Source organism: Pseudopipra pipra, chromosome 22, assembly GCF_036250125.1.
Source record: "Pseudopipra pipra isolate bDixPip1 chromosome 22, bDixPip1.hap1, whole genome shotgun sequence".
Lineage (NCBI taxonomy): Eukaryota > Metazoa > Chordata > Aves > Passeriformes > Pipridae > Pseudopipra > Pseudopipra pipra.
Window position 1 is genome coordinate 3,631,858 of NC_087570.1, and position 26,319 is coordinate 3,658,176.

The following is a 26,319-nucleotide window of genomic DNA, read 5'->3' on the forward strand; positions in this document are numbered from 1 at the left end:
TACTCTGGATCTCCTCTGCCCTTGCCCACCATGTGGCAAGAGTTCCCAAGCACTTGTGCAGGGATTTATTTACCCTCAGCCCAATTGTCTGTGCTAAAAGCTGGATCCTATGAAACCTTGATATCTTTAGGGGAGAAAAAAAATCAAATTAAGAGGGGAAGCTTAGTTTTCAGGACATGAAATCTGCTGGAGGAGTTTAGTGGTGAGCTCTAGAAAAGTGCTGGTTGGGTTCACTGCAATGCCTGCCCTGAGGAGGCTCCTTAGGAGACATCCCACACCAAGAGAGTGACATCAGCAGCCTTTCCACCTGCATTTTGGGAAGGAATTGCATGTTCAGTCAAGGCTTAGTGTCATCTGCAGTCCTGGGCATAACCTGAGGCACTGAGCTACAAGTGGGGCCTCAAGGTCAAGCATATTTAAGAAACACATTATTTGCCTGGAAATGAGTCATATGCAGATACTGCTTTATCAGCTGCATAAAAGGCTCCCAGTCAAGTAAGCAAGAGGTAGATATGGCAGCCTGATCCCCCAGGAATAGGAAAGGGGTGCTGGATCCAGGACACTGCAGGGAACAGCAGACATGGGGCTCTGGAATTAAGAAGCAAATGAGACCCTATTTTCTCTGCACAAAGGCAATGCTGGGCAGCAACCTGGTAAAGAAACAAAACTTTATTTTGTACGAGTTGGAGAAATATTTTAACACCAGGCAAACGAGGAGCTGTAAATAAAGTAAAACATTATCTCCAAAGAGTAAACCAAGCAAACCAACCCCCATCCCCTCCCCAGGTCTGATGCAACACTCCCAAAGCAAGAACAGACTGCAGCCTTCAGCAGGGGAGCTCTGGAGCTCAGAGCACTGGCCGGGCACTGCTGGGAGGGCTGTCCTTGCTGGAGGCTCTGGGGAACATCCCTGAGCACCAGGGCACTCTGCAGAGTTCAGATTTCCTCAGGAGGCAGCTCCTGGGCTGCCACCACAATCCCTGATGATGATGAAGGCCCTCAGCCATCCAGGAGGAGGAATAAACCAACCAGAGGAACCATCCACCACCACCACCACCAAACAGAGACGTTTGTTTGCACGTTGTTGTCCGTGTTCAAGTGAAGAACAGGAGCCAGCCTGGAGCTCCCGGGAAGATTGGCACTCTAGGACTGAAATCCATGCCCAGCACAGTCCTACTCAGCAGCTACTGAAGTTTCCCTGTCCCTGTGATATTTGCTCACCTCAGAACTCACCACACATTCGCCTCGTCAGACAGAAAAGCAAAACCCCAAACCGATTTCTAAGACTTTTAGCGGAGGGTGAGGGGAAGAAGGGAAGGAATCCAGGAAACTGGAGCGCAGTCAAACAGTCTCTTCCAGAGGATCCTGAGCAAAGTTGAAGACCAAAGCCTTTGGTATGTGAGGGCAAGGAGGAGTGGGACCTTTTCCATCTGCTCGGCCTCTCCAGCGGCGCGTTTCCCGGGCTTTAGCTCCCTCTGTGGGACTCCGGGATGATCCCACACCTGCACAGAACAAAGCACAGTTACAACCCAGGACTGTCCCCCCACCCTGCAGCCTGTGCACAGAGCCTGGCACAGCCTGTGCCAGGTTTTTCCCAAGCCAGGAGGCTTTGCTGCAGCTCGAGCCCCAGGGATGTCACCTTGGAGCAGCTGGAACAGGCGTGATGGACCCACTCCTAAAACACACCCTGGCACCACAACCTCAGCCACCTCCAGGAACACCTGAGCTGGAATTCTCCAGTCCATGCCTGACAGGGGAGAGTTCAGAGCCATCTCCACACCCAGCTGAGGCACCTGCCCTGCACTCACACCTCACCCAGAGACCGAGGGGCACCTGCCAGGAGCAGCCAGGCACTTCCACACATCACCTCCCCTCTCATCCCACCTCCCTTCGTATTTAGGCCACCCTCAACTTCAGTGTTAGGACCCACAGGCATTTCTAAGAGGCTCTCTGTTGGCTGTTTTTCCTTCTCTGCCCTTGCTGACACGAGGATGTCAGAGATGTCACAGACTTTTGGTGTTTACAACCCAGCTTGCTTCCCCGGAACCCCTGGAGCTGGAATTGTAAATCTGGTGAGCTGCACATTCCCTTCAAAAGCATTTCTCAGAGCTCTGTAATGGAAAAAGGCAAACTGAGAACATGGAATCTGTTTTGATTATTTTTTGTGTGATGGGTGTTTATGTGTGTGTGTTTTGCTTTGTTTTCCCTTAAGCTAAGCTGGTGACAATTTTATTTTCTCTCTTCAGGGCTGGGTCCAAAAAACAGAACACAGCATAACACTAAGTCTCATAAAATTCAAAAATTACTATCCTGCCTTTCTACAAGAAGTTTAACACAGCTCCTCTTTCCAGGCCTCGTGGGACCAACATGAAGTTGAGCTACCCAGGTTGCTATTTAGCTTTTAGAAGTTTAAAAAAGCCTTTTGAAAGGAGGAAAAAAAAAAAAAACCTCTTGAAGTTATATGTGGCAAAGATAAGATGTTTTCATCTACCTTTCAAAGACTCCAGGGATGGTAAGAGCAGAGCCCTTCTACATCCCCTTTAAATGGGCTCTGAGCTCTTGAGGGCTCCACCTCCCCTTGTTTACACAGCCTGTGCACAACGGGGCTTAAATATACTAATATAGTAATAAAGCTAATGCCAAGGCTTCAGGAAATAACAGGGCCTGCCTCTGCCTACAGTCCCCTAAGAGCTCTGGATCATGTAACTGTTGTGTTTGCTGTTAGGGTGACTAAAATAAACTAACGAGAGCAGCTTTGGAGCAGCCGGGTGCCCGGAGCAGCAGCAGCCTGCCAGCTGCCCCTCCTCCCCAGGCAGCTCACAGGGCTCCTGTTCTGCTTGCAAAAACCTGGCCTACAAATTGAAAATGTCAACTGATTAAAAATAAAGAGTCCTTTGTGGTTTTTTGGGGCTGTGTGGTTCTGGGAGGAGAAGAAAGAGATGTGTGCAAGAGAGATCCCCTCGGAGCCCCACAGCCCCTTCCCTCCAGGATGCTCATCCCCTGCCATCCCCATGGCCCAGGCAGGCATCAGCCCTTTGGACTGAGTGTGACCTGCAGGGAAAAGTACAACTGCAGAAGCACAGATGGTTTCATACCCTTCCTGAAGAGGCAGCACATGCCAGCACATTTATCTGAACAGTCAGGACAGCTGCTCTCTCTCCTGGAGAGAGCTCTATCAATACCTGCTTCACAGACAGACCCACACAGCACCCTGGCCCCAAGTGCTCTGCAATGGACTGTTTGACACCCCTAGAAATTCTGCAGCTCTCACTCATGAGGTCAAGCACAAAGGAACCAGGTGCTCACACAACAGTGCAAGGACATCAGAGCCCCATCTTGTGCCTGAAACTAAGAGATTCTGTCGAATTTTTGCTCCTAGAGACTTTCTAGGCAGGCTTGGATGAATCACTTCCCCTCCTTTTCCCTTTCATGGTGACTGGCAGCAGGGATTGTGTTCCCTCATGAGGAAGACTCGGGGCACTAAACATCTGAACTGTGCAGTGCTGATGAAATGTGTGTGCACGTGGTATTTTACATCAAAAAGAGCCACTAATTCCTCTTCTGCAGTTTTCACTGGTGTCCTGTCCTTGAGGACCAGACAGCCCTGCAGTCTAGTTCCTCATTTTACAGACTCGAGTAACAGCCACCACCCCAGCTCGGGGGAAAGGGGGGTGGAGCACTTCTATAAATGGTTTAGGACCTGCAAAGTCAGACAGGGAATCCCCCCCAGCAGCAGCAGCAGCAGCAGAAACCCCCCTCTGCCAGCTGCTCCCTGGTAGCTGTCCCCACCCCTCAGACCATGAAGCACAGGCAAGGCAGGAGGAAAGACTCACACTGGATTTTTTTACCATGAAAGAAGGACTCAACGCTGAGGTGGAGGCAGCTCAGGTGCTGGAAAGCAGTGGCTTTGTCTGCTCAGGGCCTGGCACGTCCTTGTGGGGTTCTGGGCGCTGCCAGGAGCTGTTTGATCTCTGCCAGGGCCAATCCCCCTCGTCGTGTTTGCAGCAGCAGATGAAGGAAAGCAGCCGAGCCCGGACCACCCGAGTGCAGAGCACAAACATGATGCAGTTGGCACCTCCTTGGAACGTGTTACCAATTCCCTGCAAGGGCAAGAAAGGAATGAACCGGTGCTGCCCCCCCCCCAGAGAAGAGAAAACATCGTGTCAGACAGACCAGCTGCATGACAGTCACCAACTTCACCTCAACGAGAAAAACAAATTCAGGAAAATAAAGCTTTTCTTTTTCTTTTTTTTTTTTTTTTTTTTCCCCAGAGAGAGCACCCAAAAGCAGAGCAGAGAGCTGCTGTGGGCTGGCACTGCTGCAGCCTGGTGTAGGGCAACAGCAGGCTGAGCCCTCCTGAAGGACAAACACCCAACATTCCTGGTCTGAGCTGCTTCTACAGGCAGCTGGCACTGTCCATCCCTCCCCGCTGCAGCTTTATCCTGCAGCCACTAGATGCTGCTGGAACAGCTGCTGCTGGAATCACTGCCCCTGCTGGAAGCACTGCTGTGGCTGAGCATCCCGGGCAGCGCTTGCCAGCAGGGAGCAGGTGTTCTCCCAACGCAGCATCCTGCCAAAAGAAGGGATATCGAGAGCACCAAAACCTCACCTCCCTCCCGAGGCATTTCCTGGCGAATACTCACATGCAGGACAACCAGGGCTGAGTTTTGCACGGCAGGGGAGTTGCAGAGGGTCAGGACGAACCTCACAGTGCTCCAGATGCGGAGGAAGATGAAGATGACAGGGATGAGAATCAACTTCTTATCCGCTATGGAAGTCCTGGGCTGGAATGCAGGTGCTCCCGAGAGGATGGGGCGGTACTCTGAGAGAGCTGCGTGCTTCCAGGGAGGGGGAGAGAGAGAAAACATCAACAGAAACCTACACACGTTGGACATTCAGCTCCAGGGATTCTTTCCAGAGCAAATTAAATCTCTCTGCATCCTGCAGGAATTTAACAGGGGCACAGTTGTGAGCACCGGCCACACTCTGCCTTTGCAGGCAACAAACATTCCTGCTGGAGCCAGGGAGTGGCAAATAAGGGAGGTCCAGCCCTTATCAGAGTCCCACTAAAGCTTTAGACTTGCACACATCACCAGGTAGTTGCCAAGAGACCAGATCATAAGAATATAAATAAAAACATGGTGCTCCACCAAATAGTTTTGCCAGGGCGGTGCTGCTGGCCAGGACTTTGCAAATGGGGGGCCAAGAATTCAGCCTTGTGAAGGCCTCTTGCCATACATATATATCTATAAAAAATATATATGCACATCTGGAAATATATATATGTATTATATATTTGTGTAGAACCTGCTGCCTGATTTCTGATCATGTACTGTCAGCAACGGGCTTCTGTAGATTTGGACAAACCTCTCTCTGTACCAGCACATGTAGGGAAAAAAAAAAAAAAAGAGGATCTGTGCCCTGGATCAGATTAAATCTCTGGAGAGCTGGCCTGCAGAAAACTATTCCTCCTGCCATCAGGGTTACTGAGCACACACAGCTTTGATGCTCAGGGTTCTCCTTCGCTCCAGTCCTGCCAGTCCCGACACCTTGTTCCCAACAGGACAGAGCTGTGTGACCCCACTGCACAGTGGGCTGAGTCCAGTCCCACTGAGGGCTTTCAGTGCAGCTTCCCACCCACCTCCCTGCAGTCTTTTCCCTTTGGAAAGCCCTCAGCACACACCTGTGTGTGTCCCCCACAACAGCTACTGCCAGAATTTCTCCTGCCTCTGACTGTGCAGGAGCCACTCCTGCCACACTCCCTTCAGCCAGAACACAGCCCCAAGCCCTGCTCTGGTTGCCTATTGCTCTTCCTTGGAAGTGGGAGGCTCCCTGCCATTTCAGAAGCTCAGCAAGCAGCTCCAGGCCTGGCAAATTCCCCGGGGATGAGGAGAGGGGCTCCAGTCCAGAAGGTTCCACGAGCTGCTGCTGCAGACCCTCAGACCCCCATGTGAGAGCAGCGACAGCCGCCTGCCCCCAGCCCTGGTCCCAGCACGGGGTCAGAGCTGCAGTGGGGAGGGAGAGCAGAGTTTCCAGGAATCCCTGGCAGAGCAGGAGCAGCAGCCCAGCCTTTTGGGCTGGTCAGGTTTCCAGGAGGTCACACTTCTATCTTTGACAGCGGCTGGGACACGGTGTCCTGTCGGGGTTATGTCAGGTGGTGCTGACAGGCACGAGCAAACCCTTCCCAGCTCCCCTTTCCCAGGACACTTAGGGCTGCTTGAAACTACCCTGTTCTTCCAGCTTATCTGCAGGATCCTGCCCTAACCAGATTGGTCTTTATCCCTTACTACAACTGCCACAGCTACACAAGTGCAGTGGCAGCATTTTCCAGAAGGACACCTATCCACATGTGAAAGGGGTTTTTTTAACTCTAATACAACTTAGAGGAAAAAAAGGAATCCCTGGATGCAGTTCCTTCTGCCACTCTCAACCCAGATGTCTCTGTTATGCAAATGTTGTCCCAGATGCCTGGATTCTTTGTGTTCCCAAGGAACAGCAACGACTAAAGCTCTGATTTCCAAAACCCTGCCGGGCCAGGGTGTCTCCTGTGCAGTGTGTGTGTGGTGCCTGTTGCCATGTAGTGCCCAGACTCCCAAACAGTGCTTTATGCTGCCAGTACAAAACATTCATAAACACAAACTATCCTCACTGATACTGCAAGGACTGAGGTTAGATAAGTCCAGTCTCGGGCTGGGTACAAGTGGAACTGCAGAACACTGATTAAAGCGGAATTTTGTCCTTCACATCCTGTTTCAATTCTTACTGTAGGACTGAGCATTTCCCTCATGAACACTCCATAACCCCTGTATGTTCTCAAAAGGGTTTTACATCCCTGTGCTAAGCCACTGTGTGGTGGTGCTGCAGGGGCACTGCTGCTCCCAGGGGTGGGGACATTTCAGTGCTGGGAAGCAATTCCTGCCTGTGCAGCTGCTAAATGTGGCCCAAAAACTGCAGAGCACTGGGAGGGCAGAACCACAGAGCGAGTCTGCAACACAGCACAGTACTCACTGCTCTGTTAATGTGCTTCTTGATGAGGATGTAGAGCACTGGCAGGGTCACATAGGCCAGGATCTCCCAAACTTTCCCCGTCAGCAGCATCCACAGGACACGATCCTCGGCGTCCAGGTTGACCCAACACCAGCCCACGGAAACGTTGGAGGCGTCATAGCCGATCTTCTTCAGAGCCACAGCCGCCACCGTGATGCCCAGGGGGACACCCCAGCTGAGGGGAGAGCACAGAGAGCAAGGTGAAGCCAAGAACATCCTCAGTTTAGTGCCCCCCCACACCTCAGGGAAACGGGTGGCAGGTCAGGGATGCTCCATCAGCCAGGATGCCAGTGTTGTTCCAGACCATCAGGCTGAAGGGAAGGGGCTGACAGTCAGGCAGCATGTGGATGTGGACTGCAAATCCACCTCCTAAGGACCCGTTATAGGGATTTGGATCCCCAGTCTTGAAGGACAGATGTGTAAGGATGTGCTACACTCTGACCTGGCCTGCACAGCACACTCAGGGTGAAGAGGAGACATCCCACCCTCCCACCTACTCCCCTTCTCCCCTGGATACAGGTGAGGCTGAGGATTCGACAAGTCCAGAGCACTGCACATTGTGACTGCCCTGCAGGGCTCAGCCACCTCACTCAGGCCTTTCAGAACACAAACAACCAAATCCCACACTCTGATTCCAAAGTGACACTTGGCACATAAAGGACTGGCACACAAAGAAACCCACAACTTTATGCCATCAGTGGTTTGGTTTGCTTTGCTTTTAAGTGGAGGTGTAGGAAATATTTTGGGAGCAAAAGCATAATTTCTGAAGGACAAAGAGCAAGTTTCTTCCCAAGGAAAAGTGCTGGCAGTAACAGCAGAAAGCTAAAAATGCCAAGAGGAGCCACATTCACATAATTTGGAGCTGTGACTTCGGCTTGTCTCTTGACAGCAGAGGCAAATATAAGGAAGCATTTAGAAGAAAAACAACTGTGGTGACACACATGAATTGTCACTCAGCAGCTTGGGCTGCCCACAAGAAGCCACGAGGAAGAAGAGAAAAATTCCATGAGCCCACAGAAACATAAAAATGACACCAGGGCTGAAATAGTGCCCTGTATCCAGCTGAATGCATCACCTGCCCTTCCCACATCCATCCTCAGGGGAAAACCCTGTGGAGCCTGAAGAGGGACAAGAGACATTCAATAAATGCCATAAATGCTTGAGAGTGCTCAGACTGAGCTCCCAGCACAACCCTCCTGGGCTGCCCAGGTGCAGAGAAAACAAATTCTTGCTCTTGGTACCTTCCTTGTTCACTCCTGTCTTCCACTGACAGCCTGGAGCAGCTGCAGAGAGCATGGAAAGGATCTTCCACCCAAAAATGGGTTCCACAGGCACCAGACTATGTAGGCAAACAGCAGTTGCCTTGACCAGATTATCTGAAATTCCAACTGAAGAATCAGAGATAATCCCGTGATATTAGATTTCAAAAAATACCCCATTTCCTACTTTTAAATAACGTCCAGGTTCACCTGCTCACAAAACAAACAAATGCAAATGTAACACTGTAAAAAATGTCAGAGTCAAGCCTTCAGCAAGTTTAGGACACTTTGTTTCAGTGTTCAGTTCAGAACAGGCAGTGCTGACCCAAGCCAGTGCTGTTATTTAAGGACAGTGGTGCTGCAGGAAGCCCTCCCCACGCTGTTATCAGAGCAGGCTTTCTAAAAACATCCCAAACGTCACCACCACCGTGACACTTTCCACACAATCCAAGGCTCGTTTTGGTAAAAGTGGTGATTTCTCTGAAAACCATTGCACATGCCAAGACATTCCATTTTCAGCTCACTTGGAAGAACTAAGGTAAAGAATTCAAGAGAACTGGCATTTCCTTAGACAAACCACGTTAAGGCATGTAAGTACCAAGAAAAAGGAAGTGAACTAAGAAACTAATTTCTCTAAATAATCATCTGAACAGTGACCTGAAACTGAGAGAGAATCAAGATAAAAGCAGCTCAAATTACTGTGTGTGGATGTAAAACAGGCTAAGTCCACACAGACACAGCCAGAGAAGCCACAGTAGGAAATATCAGACCCCAAGGCAAGAGACTTACAAAAATCTTCAGTATATAAGTGGGAAAAGGACGAGTGTGGAAGAAAACTGCTGCACAGCAGGCAGTTAATTTTCCCTGGAATAGCGTGTTGGGATCAGATGGATATTTATGACCAACACCAAGGACAAAGTGAAGTCGGAAACACCACTTCAAAGTGAAGCCAGAAAGGATCTAGAAAGCAATCAGACATTTCAGTGAACTTCAGCTCCATTTTAGAAAAGTGGAAAGGAGAACTGAGACTGGTGATTTGGTTGTTCTTAAGAACTCCTAAATGACAGTTCACCAGGACTGCAAAGCAGCTGCTCCATTCCTCCAGCACCCAGCTGGAGGAATGGAGCAGCTGAAGAACCAGGAGTCATCACCCAAGGGGTATGTAGAGAGTGGAATGAAAGGGATCCAGGATAACAGACAGGCAGAAATATTCCTCTGAGCCTCCAAGAGCCATTTTGTGGGCTGGGCCTCTCCAAAGCACACTTGGATCTAAATACAGTCAGGGTGGGAGAAAAGGGGAAGGTGACAACTCCTTGCATCTCTGTAGGACGGCTGGAGATCCCACCTCTAAGGCAGACAAAACACTTCTTATTCCCCTAATACAGCTCCTGGCAGTGGATTACTAAAAAAACATATAACCTACTGTTATCCTTGCACATCAACACCACAACAAGGCAGGACAAGGACCCCTAAACTCCAGCAGCGTTCAGCTCGATTTGCCCTGATTTTCTTGTCCTCAGTGTGCCTGGGTCAGGTTGTTTAAGAACCACATTCTGATTTATGCTGCACAGCTGCTTTTTTCCCCTCCCTAGAGGCTCTTACAAGAGGTGATTTGCTGTCACCTGCCTGCACAGGTCAGACTACAAGCCATCCTGCCAGCAGGCCTGCAGGCAATTCCTTCTGGGGACAGGAATTTATCCTCTGTAGAGAAGGAAAAATCAGTCTTCTGGATATCCCAGCCAATGTTCCAGGTAAAGAGCTTTGAGTACACCTTGCAAGCAGAACTCCAGAGCAAATCTGCCCTAATTTAAGCCTGCATGAGGCAGCCCAGCAAGGACTGAGATGAACAGCACAGCAGTACATGAAAGGACCTCAAGTACTCCATGGACATGCATGTGTATGTACATATGCATGGTATAAATGTATATATAAACAAATACACATTTATATGTATATATAAATATAAACAAGACATACATATGCTTATAATGATTAAGTATTAATTATTAATGCTATAAATAAAGCATATATATGTTTATATGCATCACCTGATCACAAAATAAAAATACTTCAAAGGTTGTCAGCAATTGCTGTCAAAAGCCAAGAAAAAAAAAACAATCCCAAGGTGGGTTCTGTCTGTCTGGTCCACTCCTCACCCTGAGTTTGGATCAGCTGCTCTCACAACAGAGATGACGTTACCCAACCAGATATTTAGAAATTCAGAACACGAGGTAGCCTGGTCCTGTACACCCTGGATGACAGAACTCACATTTTGCAACGGCGTAAATATTTCCAAAGCTGAGTGTAAGCTTGTTTTCAAAGCTCCTCTGAGCTGGGCAAGTTTAAAACCCAAACAGAGGCTGCAGCTCTCCAGCCCAGCAGCAGAAGAGGTGGATGTGTTACCACAGGAATGGTGAGGGACAAACCTGTTTGACAGGTTTGGTCCAGTGTAACATCCTCATTTCCCTCCGGAGACTTTCAGGTACTGACTTCCCAACATGTATTTAGTCAGCTCCACTCAGCTAAAGAATAAAGTCTCTGGTTGCACTCCACATCCACAAAGCACTCATCTTTACAAACACTTGCCCCTTGTGAGCAGCTGCTCCTGAAGAATGGGAAACACGCCTGACAAAACTCCATCCTGCCCTGGATCCCTTCCAAAGGTGTCTTGGAATGACTCTTCACACAATGGTCGCTGCATGACTGTGCTGGCAAACTACAAAGCAAGGAGGGGGGAAAACAAAAAAATCTCAGGTTCTTGCCTAGACAAAAAAAAAAAAAAAAAAGAAGTTTAACTTTCATCACCTGCCTTTGTCACCTTTCTTTTTGCCCTAGACAGGTCTCCCACACTTACCTCCTGCAGCTAATATACAAAAAGACACCAGTGCATACATGGGTAGAAGTGGTTCTAATAGATTTTTAGGCTACCAGCACCACAGACTTCCAGTGGAACCCTGAAACACAGGAAAAGGTGAGGGGGAGCCACCTCCAGGCGTTACATCCCGAATTTCACGTCATGATTGAGTTCTCAGGTAACCATCAAAGTGCAGGGATGGGAAGCAGGATGAGGTGTCACGAGGGGATGGGCACAGAACAGGTCCTCACTTGTTTTCCTCTGAGTTTTCCTAAGCAGAAGCAGCTTTAACCACTGGCTCTGCACAGAGCAGGAGGCATTCACAAAGCAGCACCTGATGACAGGTGCTTTGTGAGTGCTGTCCAGACCCTTTTAACAGAGCAAGTGGTGCTGATCCACACCAAGGGCAGAGGATGGCATTTTATTTTTGCTGTAAAGAACTGAAAATAAACTTACGAATTCGCCCAGAGGGCAGCTCAGTTTGAGCTGTGTCACAAAGCAGAGCAATCTTTCAGGGCTTTTACAGTTTTGAAAGAGTGCACAGATTACAGCCAACCCTATTTCAGTCACTCTGTTCCTTTCTGCACTTTGTAGCCCACGAGGCTGAGGAGTGTTAAACCAGATGGAGAAACAAAGACAGGCAAAAGCCACCCAAGCAATTAGCAGAGAAGAAAATTACAACTAGACCAGATTTGCCTCAACTCTTTGATGTCTCCTGATGGAGCCAGCATGGCCATGAGAAGGAGTCAGACTTCTGTTTTCTGTCCATTAAGCAACTTGTGGCTCTTTACTGGCGCTCCATCCTCTCCACAGCTCTCAGAGCTCTCTATTTGCTTGAGATTAAATAATCTAAAAAACTCCTCCACTGTCTCACTCCATCTTATTTCAGCTTCACCACCACCAACCCGGTGTTTCCAGACACCTCAGGCTTCCTCACACACAGACCTTGCTGTCAAGCAGCAATTAGAACAGGTAAGGCAGGAATTGAAGTTCCTCCCTGATTCACACTCAGCCTCAAAGTCTTTCTGTGGCTGCACTCTAATTAAATCATCTCCCAACTGATGCTGTTTGAAACTAAAAGGTGACAAATATTTGACTAAGAAACCAAAGAAAATTCAGTGTTTGTCCCAATGACCCCCCCCCCCCTTTAAAACCAGATCATTCTTCTTATAATTTATTGCAAAAGCTTGGCAACAAGGAGGACTAAAGGATCACTGTTTTGCTCAGCGTGGACGTAGCACATGATTCCACAAGCTCCAATTGCATAATGAAAGCTTTTACTGAACATGCTGTGGAAAATCAGCTCCCTAAATAACAGCAAGTGAGACATAAAGCTACACTGCGGTCTGGCTCGTCTTGCTTTCAATCAAACACGCCAAAACAACCTTCAGAATGCTTTTCTAGCAGCAGCCTCATCACTTGCAGACGACATTCTCCTGTGGGTATTGAATTACGGCAACCTGCCCGGGGAGAGGGGGAAGGATCCACACACCAGGGAAGTCGGGGACCCATGGAAACAGATCCCAAACACGGGGGTTTTGGCAACAGCAGACAGGTATCACAAACACGAGTTTTAGGATATTATTTCCAGGATGTAAGGGCAGAAGGCAGGATTTTTAGAGTCGTTATAACTTGCCAGAGATTTTTCTATGTGACCTTGAGCAAAAACATTTTTTACTTTTCCACGTCTCCAGTTCTTCACTTGGGAAGGGAGCGGGGGGGGGGGGGGGTGGAGGGGGGAGGGTAACCAGCAGGGTTGGCTGGTTAGAAGACAGCAAAATCCATGTTTAAAAGGAATCTGAGACGGGGACACAGACACCCTCCTTGAGAGAAGCACAGGTGATTCCAGCGGCCATCCAAGCGCTCCATCGCGGCACAGAGCAGGGGGGGCTCCTGGCCACGGGGTGGGTGTTGGGGGGTCCCCACCTCCCAGGAGCCGCAGGCAGCACCCACCTCACGGCGTGGAAGCAGCACAGCAAGCCCGTGCCCGTGGGCGAGCCCCTGACGATGGTGAGGTAGAGGTAGAGGGCGATGGCCATGGTCCAGAAGAAGGAGCTGGTGTTGGCGAAGGTGGACAGGGCGCCCTGCAGGACGCAGTCCCAGGAGGTCCCGTCGAAGTCCTGCAGCACCCCGTAGAAGTAGGAGAGCGCCGAGAGCAGGTCGGCCAGCGACAGGTAGAGCAGGAGCTGCCGCGGCCGCGTCCGCAGCTCCGGCCACAGCGCGTGGGAGCAGAGCAGGAGCGAGGAGCCCACGCAGGACAGGACACAGGACACGAGCACCACGGCCCGCTCCGAGCCCAGCAGCTCCGTCGGGGGCAGCGGGGCGGGCATCGCACCGGCCCCGGCAGCGGCGAGGGATGGAGGAGCCGCGGCGGGACGGGAGCGCTCCGCGGGAGCGCCGGGATGGGACGGGACGGGACGGGATGGGATGGGATGGGGAGGGCAGGAGCGGCAGGAGCCGGGGCCGGCTCGGCAGCGGCGGGACCCGACCCGCCCCCGCCGTCATGTGAGCCCGGCCCGGCCCCCCCGCTCCCCCCTGGATCCCGAGGGAATCCCCGGGGACGGCGCCGGGAGCCGCGCACGGCGGAGCGCTGGGAGCGAAGCGGTCCCGCGGCACAGAAAACCCTCCGTTCTCCAGGTTAAAAAACCCCGCCGCGACAGGACGGGTCAGAAACGAACGCCTGTTCTACTGTCGTTTCCTAATCTTTACTGTTGACTCCTCACTTTTGCTATCGGGACCTTCTTCCCCCAGGACAGCGCACAGTTCGCCTGTCCCCTTCTGAGCCAGATCTCTCGGTGTTTGCACAGATATACGAACACTCGGGGGCACACTGGAAAAACACGTTCAGATGTCCAGAAAAAAGGTTTATCAGAGCAGCAACACACACCACCGGTCCCTCACCCTCCCCAGGTGACACCAGTGTTACCTCCACCTTCCACATTCCAGCACTAATTCGCGGCATCCTGCTCCATCCTGCGACCTGCGGGGTGGAAAAGACTCAGGAGACACAACAGAGCGTTCGCTCCCGTGCTAAACGGATTTTACGGTTCTGTCGATAAGAAAGAGCTTTCCCCCGCCCTGCCTCCCCTTCAAAGAACTCACAGGTTGAAAGCATGTCCTTGTTTGCCTGATCCTTCACTGGCTTCCACACAGACAGCTCGTGCTTTACACCTTTGATGTAGATGTGCTCCATTTTCAAAGGGCGTTGCTGTCTCAGGTGTCTCGTTCTCTCAAACAGTTTAATCATTTCCCAGCCGTGAAGGATCCCTGCTGAACTCAGTTTTTAACAGGGTTTATTGGGACCTGTAAAACCAGCTGTCCCCACTCAAGCTTCTCCCAGCACCCCGAAGCCACCTAACACACCCCAGAAAACACACCTGATGGAAACACCTTAAAAAAACCACAAAGGATTTCATGTCTTCATGTCGCTTTTGGCCACGGTGTCCTTTCAGTTTTACATTCCCATCTTCCAAACTGAGAGTTCTCAACATTTTAAATCACTTCTTTCGACCAGTTTTGTATTTAAAACACACCGGTTTACAATCCAGTAACTTTTTCAGGGTAACTAATATTTAATGGAACTCTGCTTTTGCACCATTAAAACTTTACTGGAAAATACATAATTCCACTTCTTAAAAAATAACCCCACACTCCCCTCAGATGTATAAGAGGGCCACCACTGCTTACATGTTTTTCCAAGAGCGGGTTTTTCCACTGCAGCAATTTCTTCTTCCCCTGCTCTGCTGCACAGCTGCACTCAAACCTGCAGCTCCACTGCCTCCTTTAAGTTTTTTATTACCTTCATCTGGTTTTGACTTGCAAGTTCAAATCCAATTTTCTAATGAATCCTGGAAGTCCTGGGGGACACATCAGTTTGGCAGGATGAGCCTTCACACCCACTCTGCCAGTTCACAAAGAGCTTCTGGGTGACATCCAGCCCTGCCTGCCTTGGGTTGGGTGCCAGCGCTGAATGAAGCCTTTAGAGCTTTTTATCAGGTTGATTTAAATCAGTTTTGCCACAGTACAAAAAAGGGGGGCACGAGGGTCAGGACCACAGAGCACCTCACAAATAGACCATCTGACACTTGCCTTCCCTGTGCCACCCAAAGCCAATCCTGCTGCTCCAGAGGCACCTCCAGGGACAAGTCACACCAACACCTTTCCGAGAAGCTGCTGGATAGAACTTCAGAGCCTCTTAAAACTCTCTTCACTAAGTCCCCAGCTACATCCAGGCCTGGTGTGCTGCTTCTTGGTCACCTTGGGGCATCAGTCAGTTGTTCTGTTAAAATTCCTTCCTCTGGAAACAAGATTGTCTTTCAACTTACCTTTTTTTGCCCTTTATTACCACTCAGTTATTAAACTTCAGCCGAGCAGGCTTTCACTTTTAGGAGTTTATTTTGGAGCCTGATGCCCTCTGCATGTTCTTCATAGGAAAAGGAAGTTGCAGCAACTTGCATTTCCCCTGAACACAGTTTGACACTAATAGCTTTTTTTAACTTATCATTATTCCAGCCTTTCTTTGGCTACCATCTGACCCACCCAAAAAACCCCACGAGACAAAGCTTTGTCAAGGCTGCATTCCCAGTTGTTGTTCTTACACATTCTTGGCTTCTTCCTCGTTGTTTGTTTTCTCCTTTCCCCAATTTTTATAGCACAAGACACTCCCCTGACTATCACAAACCAGACAAACCACATTATCAAACACCCTGGCTTTTGAGTGTTGCTTTTATTTTGGGTGTTGGATGTGGCTCCATAACACAGCTTAATTAGGCCTTGCCAGAGAGTGAATCAAAATAAATCCAGAATTTGCATTTCCCTGGGGCTGTAATTCAGATATTCCCTTCTCCTCTCTTTCAAAAAACAGTTTGTTGGGTCGTCAGATGTTGCAGAAATAAACAAATGTATCTTTGTCTTAGCAATCAGAAATAGGATGGGCAGAGGATTTTCTGCTGGGTCTCCCCCTGTTCTCTAAAATAGGAATATGGTAAGTTTACACACAGAAATCACCACTCAGCAGCAGGGCACCCACAAAGAGTTTGTGCTTTAAAACTGAGTAATAAAAGGCAAATAACTTCTTACCAAGGATTCCCACCACCTTTCATTTTCTTGGCATCTCCACATCCAAGCCATCCAGCATCTCTGTGGCATTCCTGGCATTTTGGTGTTACCTTCCAGCTGCAGGGGAGCAGTGCAGCTGCCTCTGCCCAAACACACGTTCCTACCTTCCCTCCCAAGGAATCTGCAGTTGTCCAGAGAACAGAAATATTTGGGAACTGCCCAAAGACACATGTCAACTCAAAGGCAGCATTGTCTGTAGCTCAGAAGTAGAAAAAAATCTAAGCAAGTAGCTTGTAATAAAGCAACAGACACAATGAAAAATCTCCTTTGAGAACTTTGCTTTCAGATGGTTTTTAAGGCACAGGGAGGTGAAGCAACCTGGTCTTTGGTGAAAAGACAAAAAAAAAATCTTTTTTCCTGACTTGAATTCATCTCACCAGCCACTCAAAGAGCTTTCTGACACACAGGCTACACTCTGCATCTTATGAGGCACTGGTTGAGCTGTAACTGCATAAATTTACCTCCACTGTGAGACAAAATGTACTGACATAACCTTTAAATTTTTATTACTTTTTTTTTTTAAACCAGCTTCGAGGAGAAGTTTTTGCTCTGCCCCTGCAGCTGGTAGGAAGCTGGGCTGAGACAGTTCCCCATTAACTGGGAACCTGGTCATATGCCTTAGGACTTTTAAGTGATTATTAGGAGCTGAGACCCCACAGCACCTCTGCACATCACAGACAAAGGCCTGCTTTCACAGCACTGGGAAATCTCCTGGATTTAGTGCAGGATCAGTGAGACAGCTTTTATCAGAGATAAAGACACTCCATGGAAAAAGCACGTGAGCAGAAGTTCTGCTCTTGCTCTGTTTTACTCCCCTGAAATGCTCAAAGGCCAACTCTGGGCTCACCAGGGAGAGGAGCCTGAGCTTCTCCTGAACCATCAAGACACCATTTCCCAGCCCAGCCCAGAGCACACACGTGTGAGGAAGAAAAGAGACTTTGCACCACTTACAACTGTTTGTTTCTGACATTTAAGCCAAGAGAGAATCTGAGTTCCCTTCACCACATCCACTTTAGGGCCACAGATAGGATAACACCCCCTGACTGCAAGTGGCAGCTCCCAGCACCCCCAGCAGCCTCTACCCACAAGAGGTCACTGCTGGTCCAGGCAGGAGTGTTTTCTCCCATCACCACTGTCCTGATCTGACAAGCTCTTCATAAAGGCTCTGACACCAACCAGCACATGGACCTTGGTCACCTTTTCCCATCCCTGCCCACAGCTTAGACAGTACTTTCAAGTAGGAGCCTGGAAAAAAATGGGTTGAGTCCAGTTTCACTGCACACACACACACACAAAAGTAGATGAGTACTGAAATAACCAGAACTCTTGAATGCTTTAGTTTTCAAACCACCACACAGCTCATTCCAACCCAGGAAGCCAATACAGCTGTTTCTTGTACTCATCAGCTTCTCAGGGCTCAGCCTGGGAGCAATTAGACACCCAACTCCCACCCTCCTGAGAGGGATGCAAAGTTAAAGGCACCCTGCACAACCTGCCCCTGACACAGACCCCAGGCAGGGCACTGGGCAGGGGTGAGAACACCTGGCCAAGAGTTAAACCTGAGTCTGGAAAGAGGAACCTCACTCTGGAACTGTAAAACCATAAAGGAAAAAAAAAAAAAAAGCCAGCCAACAGTTTTACCAGCACCTGAGCTCTTCATTTCCAGGAGAATGGGACCATTTTTCTAAGTCATCACCTGATCCTTGGGTTCACTGCATCAGCTGAAAGGAAAGCCAGGGAAGCATAGTTGAGAGAAGGTTTCTGAGAGAGGTGAAAATCCTCATGCTTGTCCTTTGTTGCTTTTTCTAGCATGTGACCAAAAAAAACCCCTACATTTCTAGCAGTCCTGGCACAGATTAGGGACCTAATCCTTGACTTCATTAACCCCATCTGTTCCATTTTTGGACAGACACTGACACAGCCAGCTTTTGACACAGCATTGCTGAGAGCCATCGAGGGTTGCTCAAAAAATTCCAGAGTGATCACTCAGGGCCTTCATAACAGCCTCTCATCAGCTGCCCCCTCCAGACAACAGCCTTCCTCACACAGATTTAGAAGGGTCAAGTAAAAAAACCCACGAGGAAATACATTCCCTACATGTCTACCAAGAACACCAAGCAACAAGTCAGTCAGAAAGGTGCAGACATCACACCCAACCTCAACACCAGCAGCTCCCACTCTCCCCCAGGGACCAGATGGGTCACACAACAACAGTCACCGTGGGTACAAACACCACCCAAGGTGCCCCATGCCATGACACCAACTGAAAATCACTTTAGCTAGTTTTAACTCATTCCAAGTCCTCTGGGATTAGCAAATGCTGCATGAAGACCAAATACCCTGACTTTCTCTGCTGCTGCTGCTACTTGCAGGTTAAGACCCCCCTTCTCCTGCTTCCCACCCCTCTGCTGTTCAGCAGTACCAGGGTTGTGCCCTCCAAGCTGCTGCCAGGGCCTGAGTACTAAGTTGGGCATGTTCACTGCTGCTCCAGCCTGGCTCCTTGGGATTCCTTGGAGGCTGAAACAGTCCCCTTGAACCAGACCAACAAGCACAACTGTTGGAGCAGCACATTTTCAACTGCTGGCAGGCTCAGTGTGGGGACACAAGAGTGGCCCCGAGGCAAACATGACCCTGTAAAAACCTGCTGGATCGGGATGACTCGGGATTTGCTCCAGTCTTTCCTTTCCCATCTCCAGCAAACCCCAGAGCAGAGTGTTTGGACACAACTGCTGGAGCAGGAGACCCTCATCACCTACTGCAGAGCACTACGCTGCATCCCTCCAGCAAGCAGAGATGCTTAGTCATTTTAAACATAAAAATGTGTAGTCAGGCTGCAGAGATGGCACAAGAATTCAAACCAGCAGCTCTCCAAAAAAAAAAAAAAAAAAAGGCAAATAAAAAAGCCACCAGCAATGAGAATTTTTTGCAGGCAGAATGTAATTAGTTACAGTGCTGGAATGAAGCCAGTGACAATCAATGGATTAAAGGATGCTCCAAGTGTTGTGATAGGTTTTAATTTCGAATTTAAATTAGGGGATTAACACGGGATATTCCTTCATGCCGTGGCTGAGTGGAGAAAAATGAAGGTATTGCTATTGTGCATTCATAATGAAACAGAGCATGCCATGAACAAGCAAAAGATATTGCATTTCAGAGCTGGTTGTAAGGTCACCCAGCTCAGACCCAAGCGTGGGAAGGGTCTAGAAAGGGCACTAGAAAGGGGATTTACACAGAATACAAAGGGGCTGTCTCTGCAGTGATCTCTGTGGCAACCTCTCAATGCTAATTTCCTACCACTGTCATTTCTACTACCATTTCTACTATTTATAGTAGAAATGTATGGACTGCAACTCTTACAGTTAATAGTCAGAAAATAGGCCCGACTGTAGGATATCTGGGGTGCAATTTTTACTGTAAATTATAATTAATAGTCAGAAAATAGGCCTGACTGTAGGATTTCTGGGGTGCAATTTTTACTGTAAATTGACCTGGAGGTGCACACTTTGCAGCAGGGAGGGCTGCCTCCAGCCTGTGGTTTTAACACAGACAAGGCAGGAATATAAAAGCTAATAATGAGAGCCTCAAGGAGGGAGTCATGATGCAGATCAGCTTCCCTGGTTACTGAGCTCAAAGCCTCACTCAGGTTATTTCACACAAGTTCTTTGGAGCAGATGGAGAGCAAAGCAGCAAACAGATAATTTTACTGAAGGGAAAGGGTGTAACACAGCCCAGGAGACTGTTCCTTCCATTGACACAACATCTACAGTCCAGAACCCAAACACGACCCCGAAAAGGGGTTTTAAAACACTTCTCACCCTTTGCCAAGCTCTGTACAGGAAACTCAGAGAGCAGAACATTCTCTTATAACCTGGAACTCAAACCCACTGACTTCATTAACACAGGTGAAGTTGCTCAGCAGTCACACGGTGAGACAGGTCAAGCCCCACATGTTTGTCACCCCAACCACATTCCAGTGATTGCATCAGTTCCAATCAGCCAACACCCAGCTCAGACTCAAGCCCAGAGCAGTGTCAAGCTGGGAAAGGGCACTAGAAAGAGCATTTCCACATAAAACACGATGGCATTTTCTGCAGTGATCTCCATGGCAGTCTACAAAGGATTTTTTTTAGCCATTCTCATTCCCTATAACAACCCACCCTCTTTCTTCCCACAAAAAGCCTGGAACTGATGGTCACAGTGAGAGACAGGGACAAGGCAAAACCAGCTTCGTTGGTGTAAATGAAAGGTAAGCTCTTATCCTCCATGTGATTGCTGAAAATTTAACAAGATGTAGGCAAGGCCTTTCCTTCTCCCAGTGTTGGGAGGCTCTTGCACAGTGCAGGTCTGCCCTTTGCATAAATCCTCCTTGCCTCCCTCTTACCCAGACAAAGTAAGAAGTCATGTCTCATTTTGTGTAATTAAACCCTGATGCTTTCCCAGAAAAATCAGCTGGGTTTTTGGGTGCCTGACCCCCTGTATTTGCAGTGCAAGCTGCTGACCAGCACCCAGGAGAAACAGTGACCACAGGGGACTTGCTCCCAGGGCTGGTTCAAAGCCGAGTTAACTTGTCTGAGGTTGGGTTCAGATGGATTCTTCCTATTCCCCCAGTGCCTAGTGCTGCATTTTGCAGTGTTACCAACCACAGCTGGCACTCTACACGTTTTACACCCAGGAACAGGCACGTGGGAAGGACAAAGAAAGAACAAAACTTGCAAGACACTCATCTCCTCTTCCCCTCGTCTCCTCTCCGCCGCGGCGACGTCGAACATCCCGTGGCACTGCTCACATCAGCTCCTGCTCCCTCAGCACCCCGAGCTCCAGCTCAGCACAGAACCCCTGGGCAGCATCCCAGCCTGGATCCCCATCCACCTGGAGCCAGGGAGGTGAGGCAGGCCCAACAATGTGCAGCACTTCTAGGGCAGTATACTTGCTGATTGCTTCCTTGACTATTGTTCACAACAACCAGCTAAGACACTGCCAAAGAAACACTCACAGCTGGCATCACACACACGGATGGCAGGTCGTTTGAACTCCTCCTCTTCTCATCTGCAGAGTCTGGGGACAAACAGAGAGTCAGTGAAGCAGCTGCAGCAGTACTGAACAAAACAGCTTTCAAGGGAGGGGAGGCTCAAACCCATAAAGTGACAGTTCTCCTGTCCCTTACCCGCAAATCTGGGTTATGGCCTTTGAGAATTACAAATATTAACAAGATAAGCCCAGCTTACTTGCCTGCAATCCATATTTATTGCAATGAGTTCCCACATTTCACACACCACCACTCGGGCAAGACAGTGGAACAAAAACCACCAAGCATCTGGAAACAGTTTAAAGACACAAACTTGTTAAAGCTGTTGGTGGGTTCACCTGACTGCACAGCTCTGTCTGGGGTCACACACATGGAATGTCAGACAGAAAGGGAACTCACTGGGAACACAAAGGAGAAAGGCACCAACACTTACCTGTACTAAAGCCATTGGACTTTCCTGTTTCACATGTGGAACAGCCTGAGAGACACAAGGAATGGTGTTATCTGGCATTCCTGCAATCCTCTGTTCCTGGAAACACCTTCAGGACAAAGCAGCTCCTTAACTCTTGCAGCACAGCCTCAAAAGCAGGTTATTGCTCCAGGGCATCTTGTGCAACACTTGAGCATAAATGTCCAACACTGCAGGACAAGGAGCTCCCTGGCTTTCACCAGCCTCTAATGTCTTTCAGTGATTCACTGGCAACACTACATCTGTGTATTCTGAGACTTCTAAACTTCTATTCCCCCTCCTAATGCACCAGGTCACCACTCACAAACACCACAATCTGGTTTGTGTTTTGACACCAAGGCAGAGCGAGCTGAGACCCCTGATTGCTTCTTGCTCTCACTCTGTTTTGCTCAGTGAAATTAAACCTCATCTTCCAACAAGTCACCAGAGCCCTGCCTTCCCTGCAGAGAAAGGCATGAGCACCATGAAAGGCAAGGATTGGACACACCTCAGACTGAAAGGCAGATGTTACAGCCCCAAACTCCTGTTACCACCAAGTCCCCAGGATGGCCAGCACTGGGGAGCAAGTTCTTACAAGAGATGTGCACTCCAAGACTGACCTGTTGGGTTTATTGCATGCATTAAGCCATGACAAATTTCAGTGGCTTCCATCACACAGGATGGCAGTGCAGGTGATGGGAAAAGCTCATGCCCTCTGTATAACATCAAAGGAGGCTGACAAAGGTGAAATGAAGTGCTGTAACTGCACGTCAAACCAAGCAGCACAGCTGAGAACAGTCATACCCACCAGGTATGTGATGACAGAACAAGGGCTCCACTCCCTGTGTCCCAGGAGACAGCACCAATCAATTAACAAACCACTTCTTGACTGTACCTTTTCACCCTGAGGGACAAAGCAAACAATTCCAAAGCATCAAAATCAAGACTTGACAACAGTACCCACCTCCTTGCCCTGCAAATGTGTCCCACTCTGGAACGGAGCTGTCTTGTTTGAACAATGACCTAATCATCCCTCCAACATTTCCCACCAGGATCAGAACAAACCAGACTATCTCAAAGGCAATTAACAGGTCAGGGACAAGCACAGCTATAGGAGAGCAAAACAATCTGGTACAGAAGAGGAAGATACTGCTTCATCTTTCATCCTCCTCGGGGGACACACAGGACTGCAGAATTTGGGAACCATAAAACTTCCCTTTGAGCCACTAAAAATCAAGGACCACAGGGCCAGGAAAAGATGTGGGGCAATAGAGATGGGGTATTTTCCCCACAAACAAGAAATTCCCAAGCCTCTTCCACAGATGCGAATGGGATTTACCATCAGCCCAAAGGAGCTGGCAGCCAGGCAAGGATCCTTCAAGTTTTACAAGCCCAGTTTGAAAACTCTGCAGCAAAAGCCAAGGGACAGAAGAGCTTTCCCTCTGCAGAGAGCTGGAACCACTGACCTGACTATTCACTGCTGTGGCTGAAGGAAAAGCAAGCACTTGCAATCCTAGAAAATTTATCCAGCTTTATAGTTGGTTCTTATGTCTAAATGGTCAGAAGCTCTATTTCCATGGATGATTAACTTGGGAACATGCACATGGAGTTGAGTTTTCCAGTTAAGGGCTCAGTTTGCCCCAAAAAGGCAACTTTCCCTTTAGATAAAAGATAACTCGTGACCTGTTTCACTTCACTTTGGCTGTTGAGGTGCTTTACCTGCAGAGAGGTGTCCCAGCCTGCACAAATCCCACCAACTCACCCTGATCCTGTGCTGGGTTAAGGGGCTGGAGGCCAAACCTGAGCTAAATCTCACAGAATGGGTGACAAAGCAGCAGGGAAAAGCTGCTTGGTGGATCATGTAACAGCCCAAGGAATCAGCCTGTGGAGAAATCACCACTGTAAACCAACAAGCTGAGGGGTGTGGAAGGTGGAAATACTCTCCTGTTACAGAAATACTGCATTCCAAGAAAGGTAAAAAACCCTTGTCAGGCGAGATCCTCAGCAATCACTTCATCAGCACTGAACTATGTGATACCACAAGCTTCATTTAATTAATCACATTTGTTTCAGGTTCATTCCCAACACTGTGTCACCCTGCTCTTGCCAACCAGTGCAGTTTTGTGCTACGACTGACCTAGTCATGAGCTGGGAACTGAAGCATTGCAGAGTTTCACTAAAGGTTTGAGCAATTCCTGCTGAAAGCCTGAGGTAAACAGATCCTCTGCCTCTTCAGCTAATTCCTGTCATAAGGCCAGGCAAGGCTGAATTCTCATCTGTGAAATTTGTGGATGGAAACCCAGCAACAGGAGAAAGAAAGTCTGAATGAAAAAGATGAAGCAACAGTTCTCACATTTCAGGAAGATTTAGGTTGGAGGAGACTCCTGGATATCAGCTGGTTCAACTGCCCATTCCAAACAAGGCTGACTTCAAAACTACCTCAGGATGCTCAGTATCTTTGATATGGGCTGTTTTAATCAGCCCAGTCTCTTTCTAAACCATAGAATTAGAGAGGATGTCTATCTGAGTCTAATATGCTCACTAGGATGAACTGTCACCCCAGAGAAAAATGATCTTAAACCTAAGCAATTCCATGATTCCAAACCAAACCACTAGTGGTGGTTGCAGAATGAGAACAAATTTTCTCCTTTTTCCCAAAGAAGGTGTCAGTCTTTCCTATTATGAACCTTCAGGCAGTGGAGGAAAGGTCTTGCTCCTCCAAACACAGTCAGTGTTCCTGACTTTCAACCTCACAGACAGGCTTTCCCTTTTCAGATGAGAATACATTTGATATATTCTGATTGATTTGACAGAAATCCCACGATATGTGGGATCCTGAGTTTTGGGTTAGTGTCCCCAAAAGTTTCCAGGCTAGTGCTGTACTATCCCACCTTCTACTGCAACTCCTGCAACCTGCTGAGTCACCCAGAAGATGGTTCTGGGCTGTGACTCTTGGCAATGCTCATTAAGCACTGTTATTATCATATTTTTTCCTGCCGTTCTCTTCTCCTCCAAAGTCCCTGTAGCATCCTAATTCCCCAAATACAGGACACAAGCTGCTTAACAACTCCTGTTTGCCTTTTCTTAATTAATCACACAGCAGAAGCTTTGCTTACGAGATGAGCTGACACGTCCCCAGACAGGAAAGAGATTTACCAGTTCCTTGGTGGGAGCTGATCCCGCTGAGGTCCATCTGAGCACCCAGGTGATCCCATCTTCCTGCTCCTTGGCCTGACACAGCCCAGGGAAGGTGAGCAGAGGCTCCAGAGAGGTGCAGACACCTGCTCCAGACTCGCAGCAAACCCAGACAGTTCCGGCTTTCTGGACAGAGCCAGGACTCCTCCCCACACACACACGGCCACCACTCCCATGGGCCAAGCTCAGGCTGGGGAGGAAATGGGACAATACCTTTGCATTGAGTCACAGGCTGCTGAAAATGAAGCAGAACTGAGAAAAGCACAGCCAGGACCAGCAACTGCCCCGCTGTGTTTCACAGAAAGCAAAAATCACCCAGGACAGGTGACAGAAGGACAAGGGAAATGAGTCCTGTGTGACCATTTCTACCTTTAGGACCTGCATTCCAAACCTGGCTGGTTTCCAGCTGGCCCCTCAGCTCAGAGGGACATGGGCCCCTTTGGGCAACAGGCTGCCCTGTCTTACTGCAGGTGACAGGAGAAAAAAGCAGCAGCAGTTTTGTAGCCTCTGGGGTGATATTGCTGATGGAAGCCAGATCTGCCCCCAGTAGCCTCTTCCCACAAACTTTCCTGTGCTCTGAGAAGCTCAAAAGCTCTCAGATACAAGAGGGAACACCCAGAAAGGAGCTCAGGTTGTGCCATTACCCAAGATCTGCAGGACAGCTGTGTCTGTCACTGCAGCACCCACTCCAGGAAATACAGGCACAAAAGACATGGTCCAGTTAAAGATACTGTGAGGAAAATCTAGAGCAACAGTCTCCTCCCACCCCTTGAAAGGCATCATATTGAAAATCTATCAGCTCCCACCCAAGTGAATCCTCATTTGGGATCTCACTGAGCCTGACTAATATCACTGGCTTAGGCAATATTAAACCCCCACATCCAAACAAGATGAAGCCATGGAATCAATACAAACATCACTTACTGAATTTCTCCACGTGCCCTGCTGGGGGGAACATGCTCACACAGCACACCAGACTTGGGCCTTCTCCCACAGCAGAGTTAAACAATTCGTTCTTTGCCAGACTCAGGGCAACTTCTTCCCTTCTTTTAGATTTCCTTTTCCTTTTTGCACGAAGACAAACAAAAAAAGCCCTCTGCTTTCTGCACTCGAGGAAATCCTGCTCTTCCCTTTGCAGCAACAACAAGTAACAGAGCTTTCATTGCCTTTTTCCACCCCGTTCTCCCAAGTGAGAGCAGAGATGTCCAGCAGGAACATCTTAAACTTGGACTGCAAGCTCTTTACAGCAGCCCAGTCTCAGTGGCCAGAAGAACACCTGCACTTGTGTTACCCACTGTTGTAGTTCACACATCAAACTTGCTGCATGTTACCCCTTTCCTCTGCCCAATTCCCTCCCCATACCTTATCTAAC

General features: G+C 48.9%; 1 protein-coding gene across 6 annotated transcripts in view; it reads right to left on the bottom strand.

The window, feature by feature from the left end:
• Window positions 1-649: 649 nt before the first annotated feature.
• GPR157 (G protein-coupled receptor 157) overlaps window positions 650-26,319 on the bottom strand; it is a 29,654-nt gene continuing 3,984 nt past the window's right edge. Inside the window, exons 1-11 of one of the 6 annotated variants that reach the window (XM_064678503.1) lie at window positions 22,561-22,656; window positions 21,738-21,843; window positions 21,508-21,592; window positions 21,272-21,333; window positions 14,263-17,999; window positions 14,087-14,140; window positions 13,114-13,990; window positions 7,009-7,222; window positions 4,644-4,838; window positions 3,849-4,100; window positions 650-1,502 (exon numbers count right to left, since the gene is read on the bottom strand). In XM_064678503.1, the coding sequence (XP_064534573.1) occupies window positions 3,885-4,100; window positions 4,644-4,838; window positions 7,009-7,222; window positions 13,114-13,490 (1,002 nt within the window). In that variant the 5' untranslated portion in view covers window positions 13,491-13,990; window positions 14,087-14,140; window positions 14,263-17,999; ... (2 more) ...; window positions 21,738-21,843; window positions 22,561-22,656 and the 3' untranslated portion in view covers window positions 650-1,502; window positions 3,849-3,884. Of the gene's footprint in view, window positions 1,503-3,833; window positions 4,101-4,643; window positions 4,839-7,008; window positions 7,223-13,113; window positions 21,169-21,271; window positions 21,334-21,507; window positions 21,593-21,737; window positions 21,844-22,560; window positions 22,658-25,871; window positions 26,012-26,319 lie in introns of those variants that run through there. The other 5 variants (XM_064678500.1, XR_010435773.1, XM_064678501.1 and 2 more) reach the window with 5 other exon arrangements.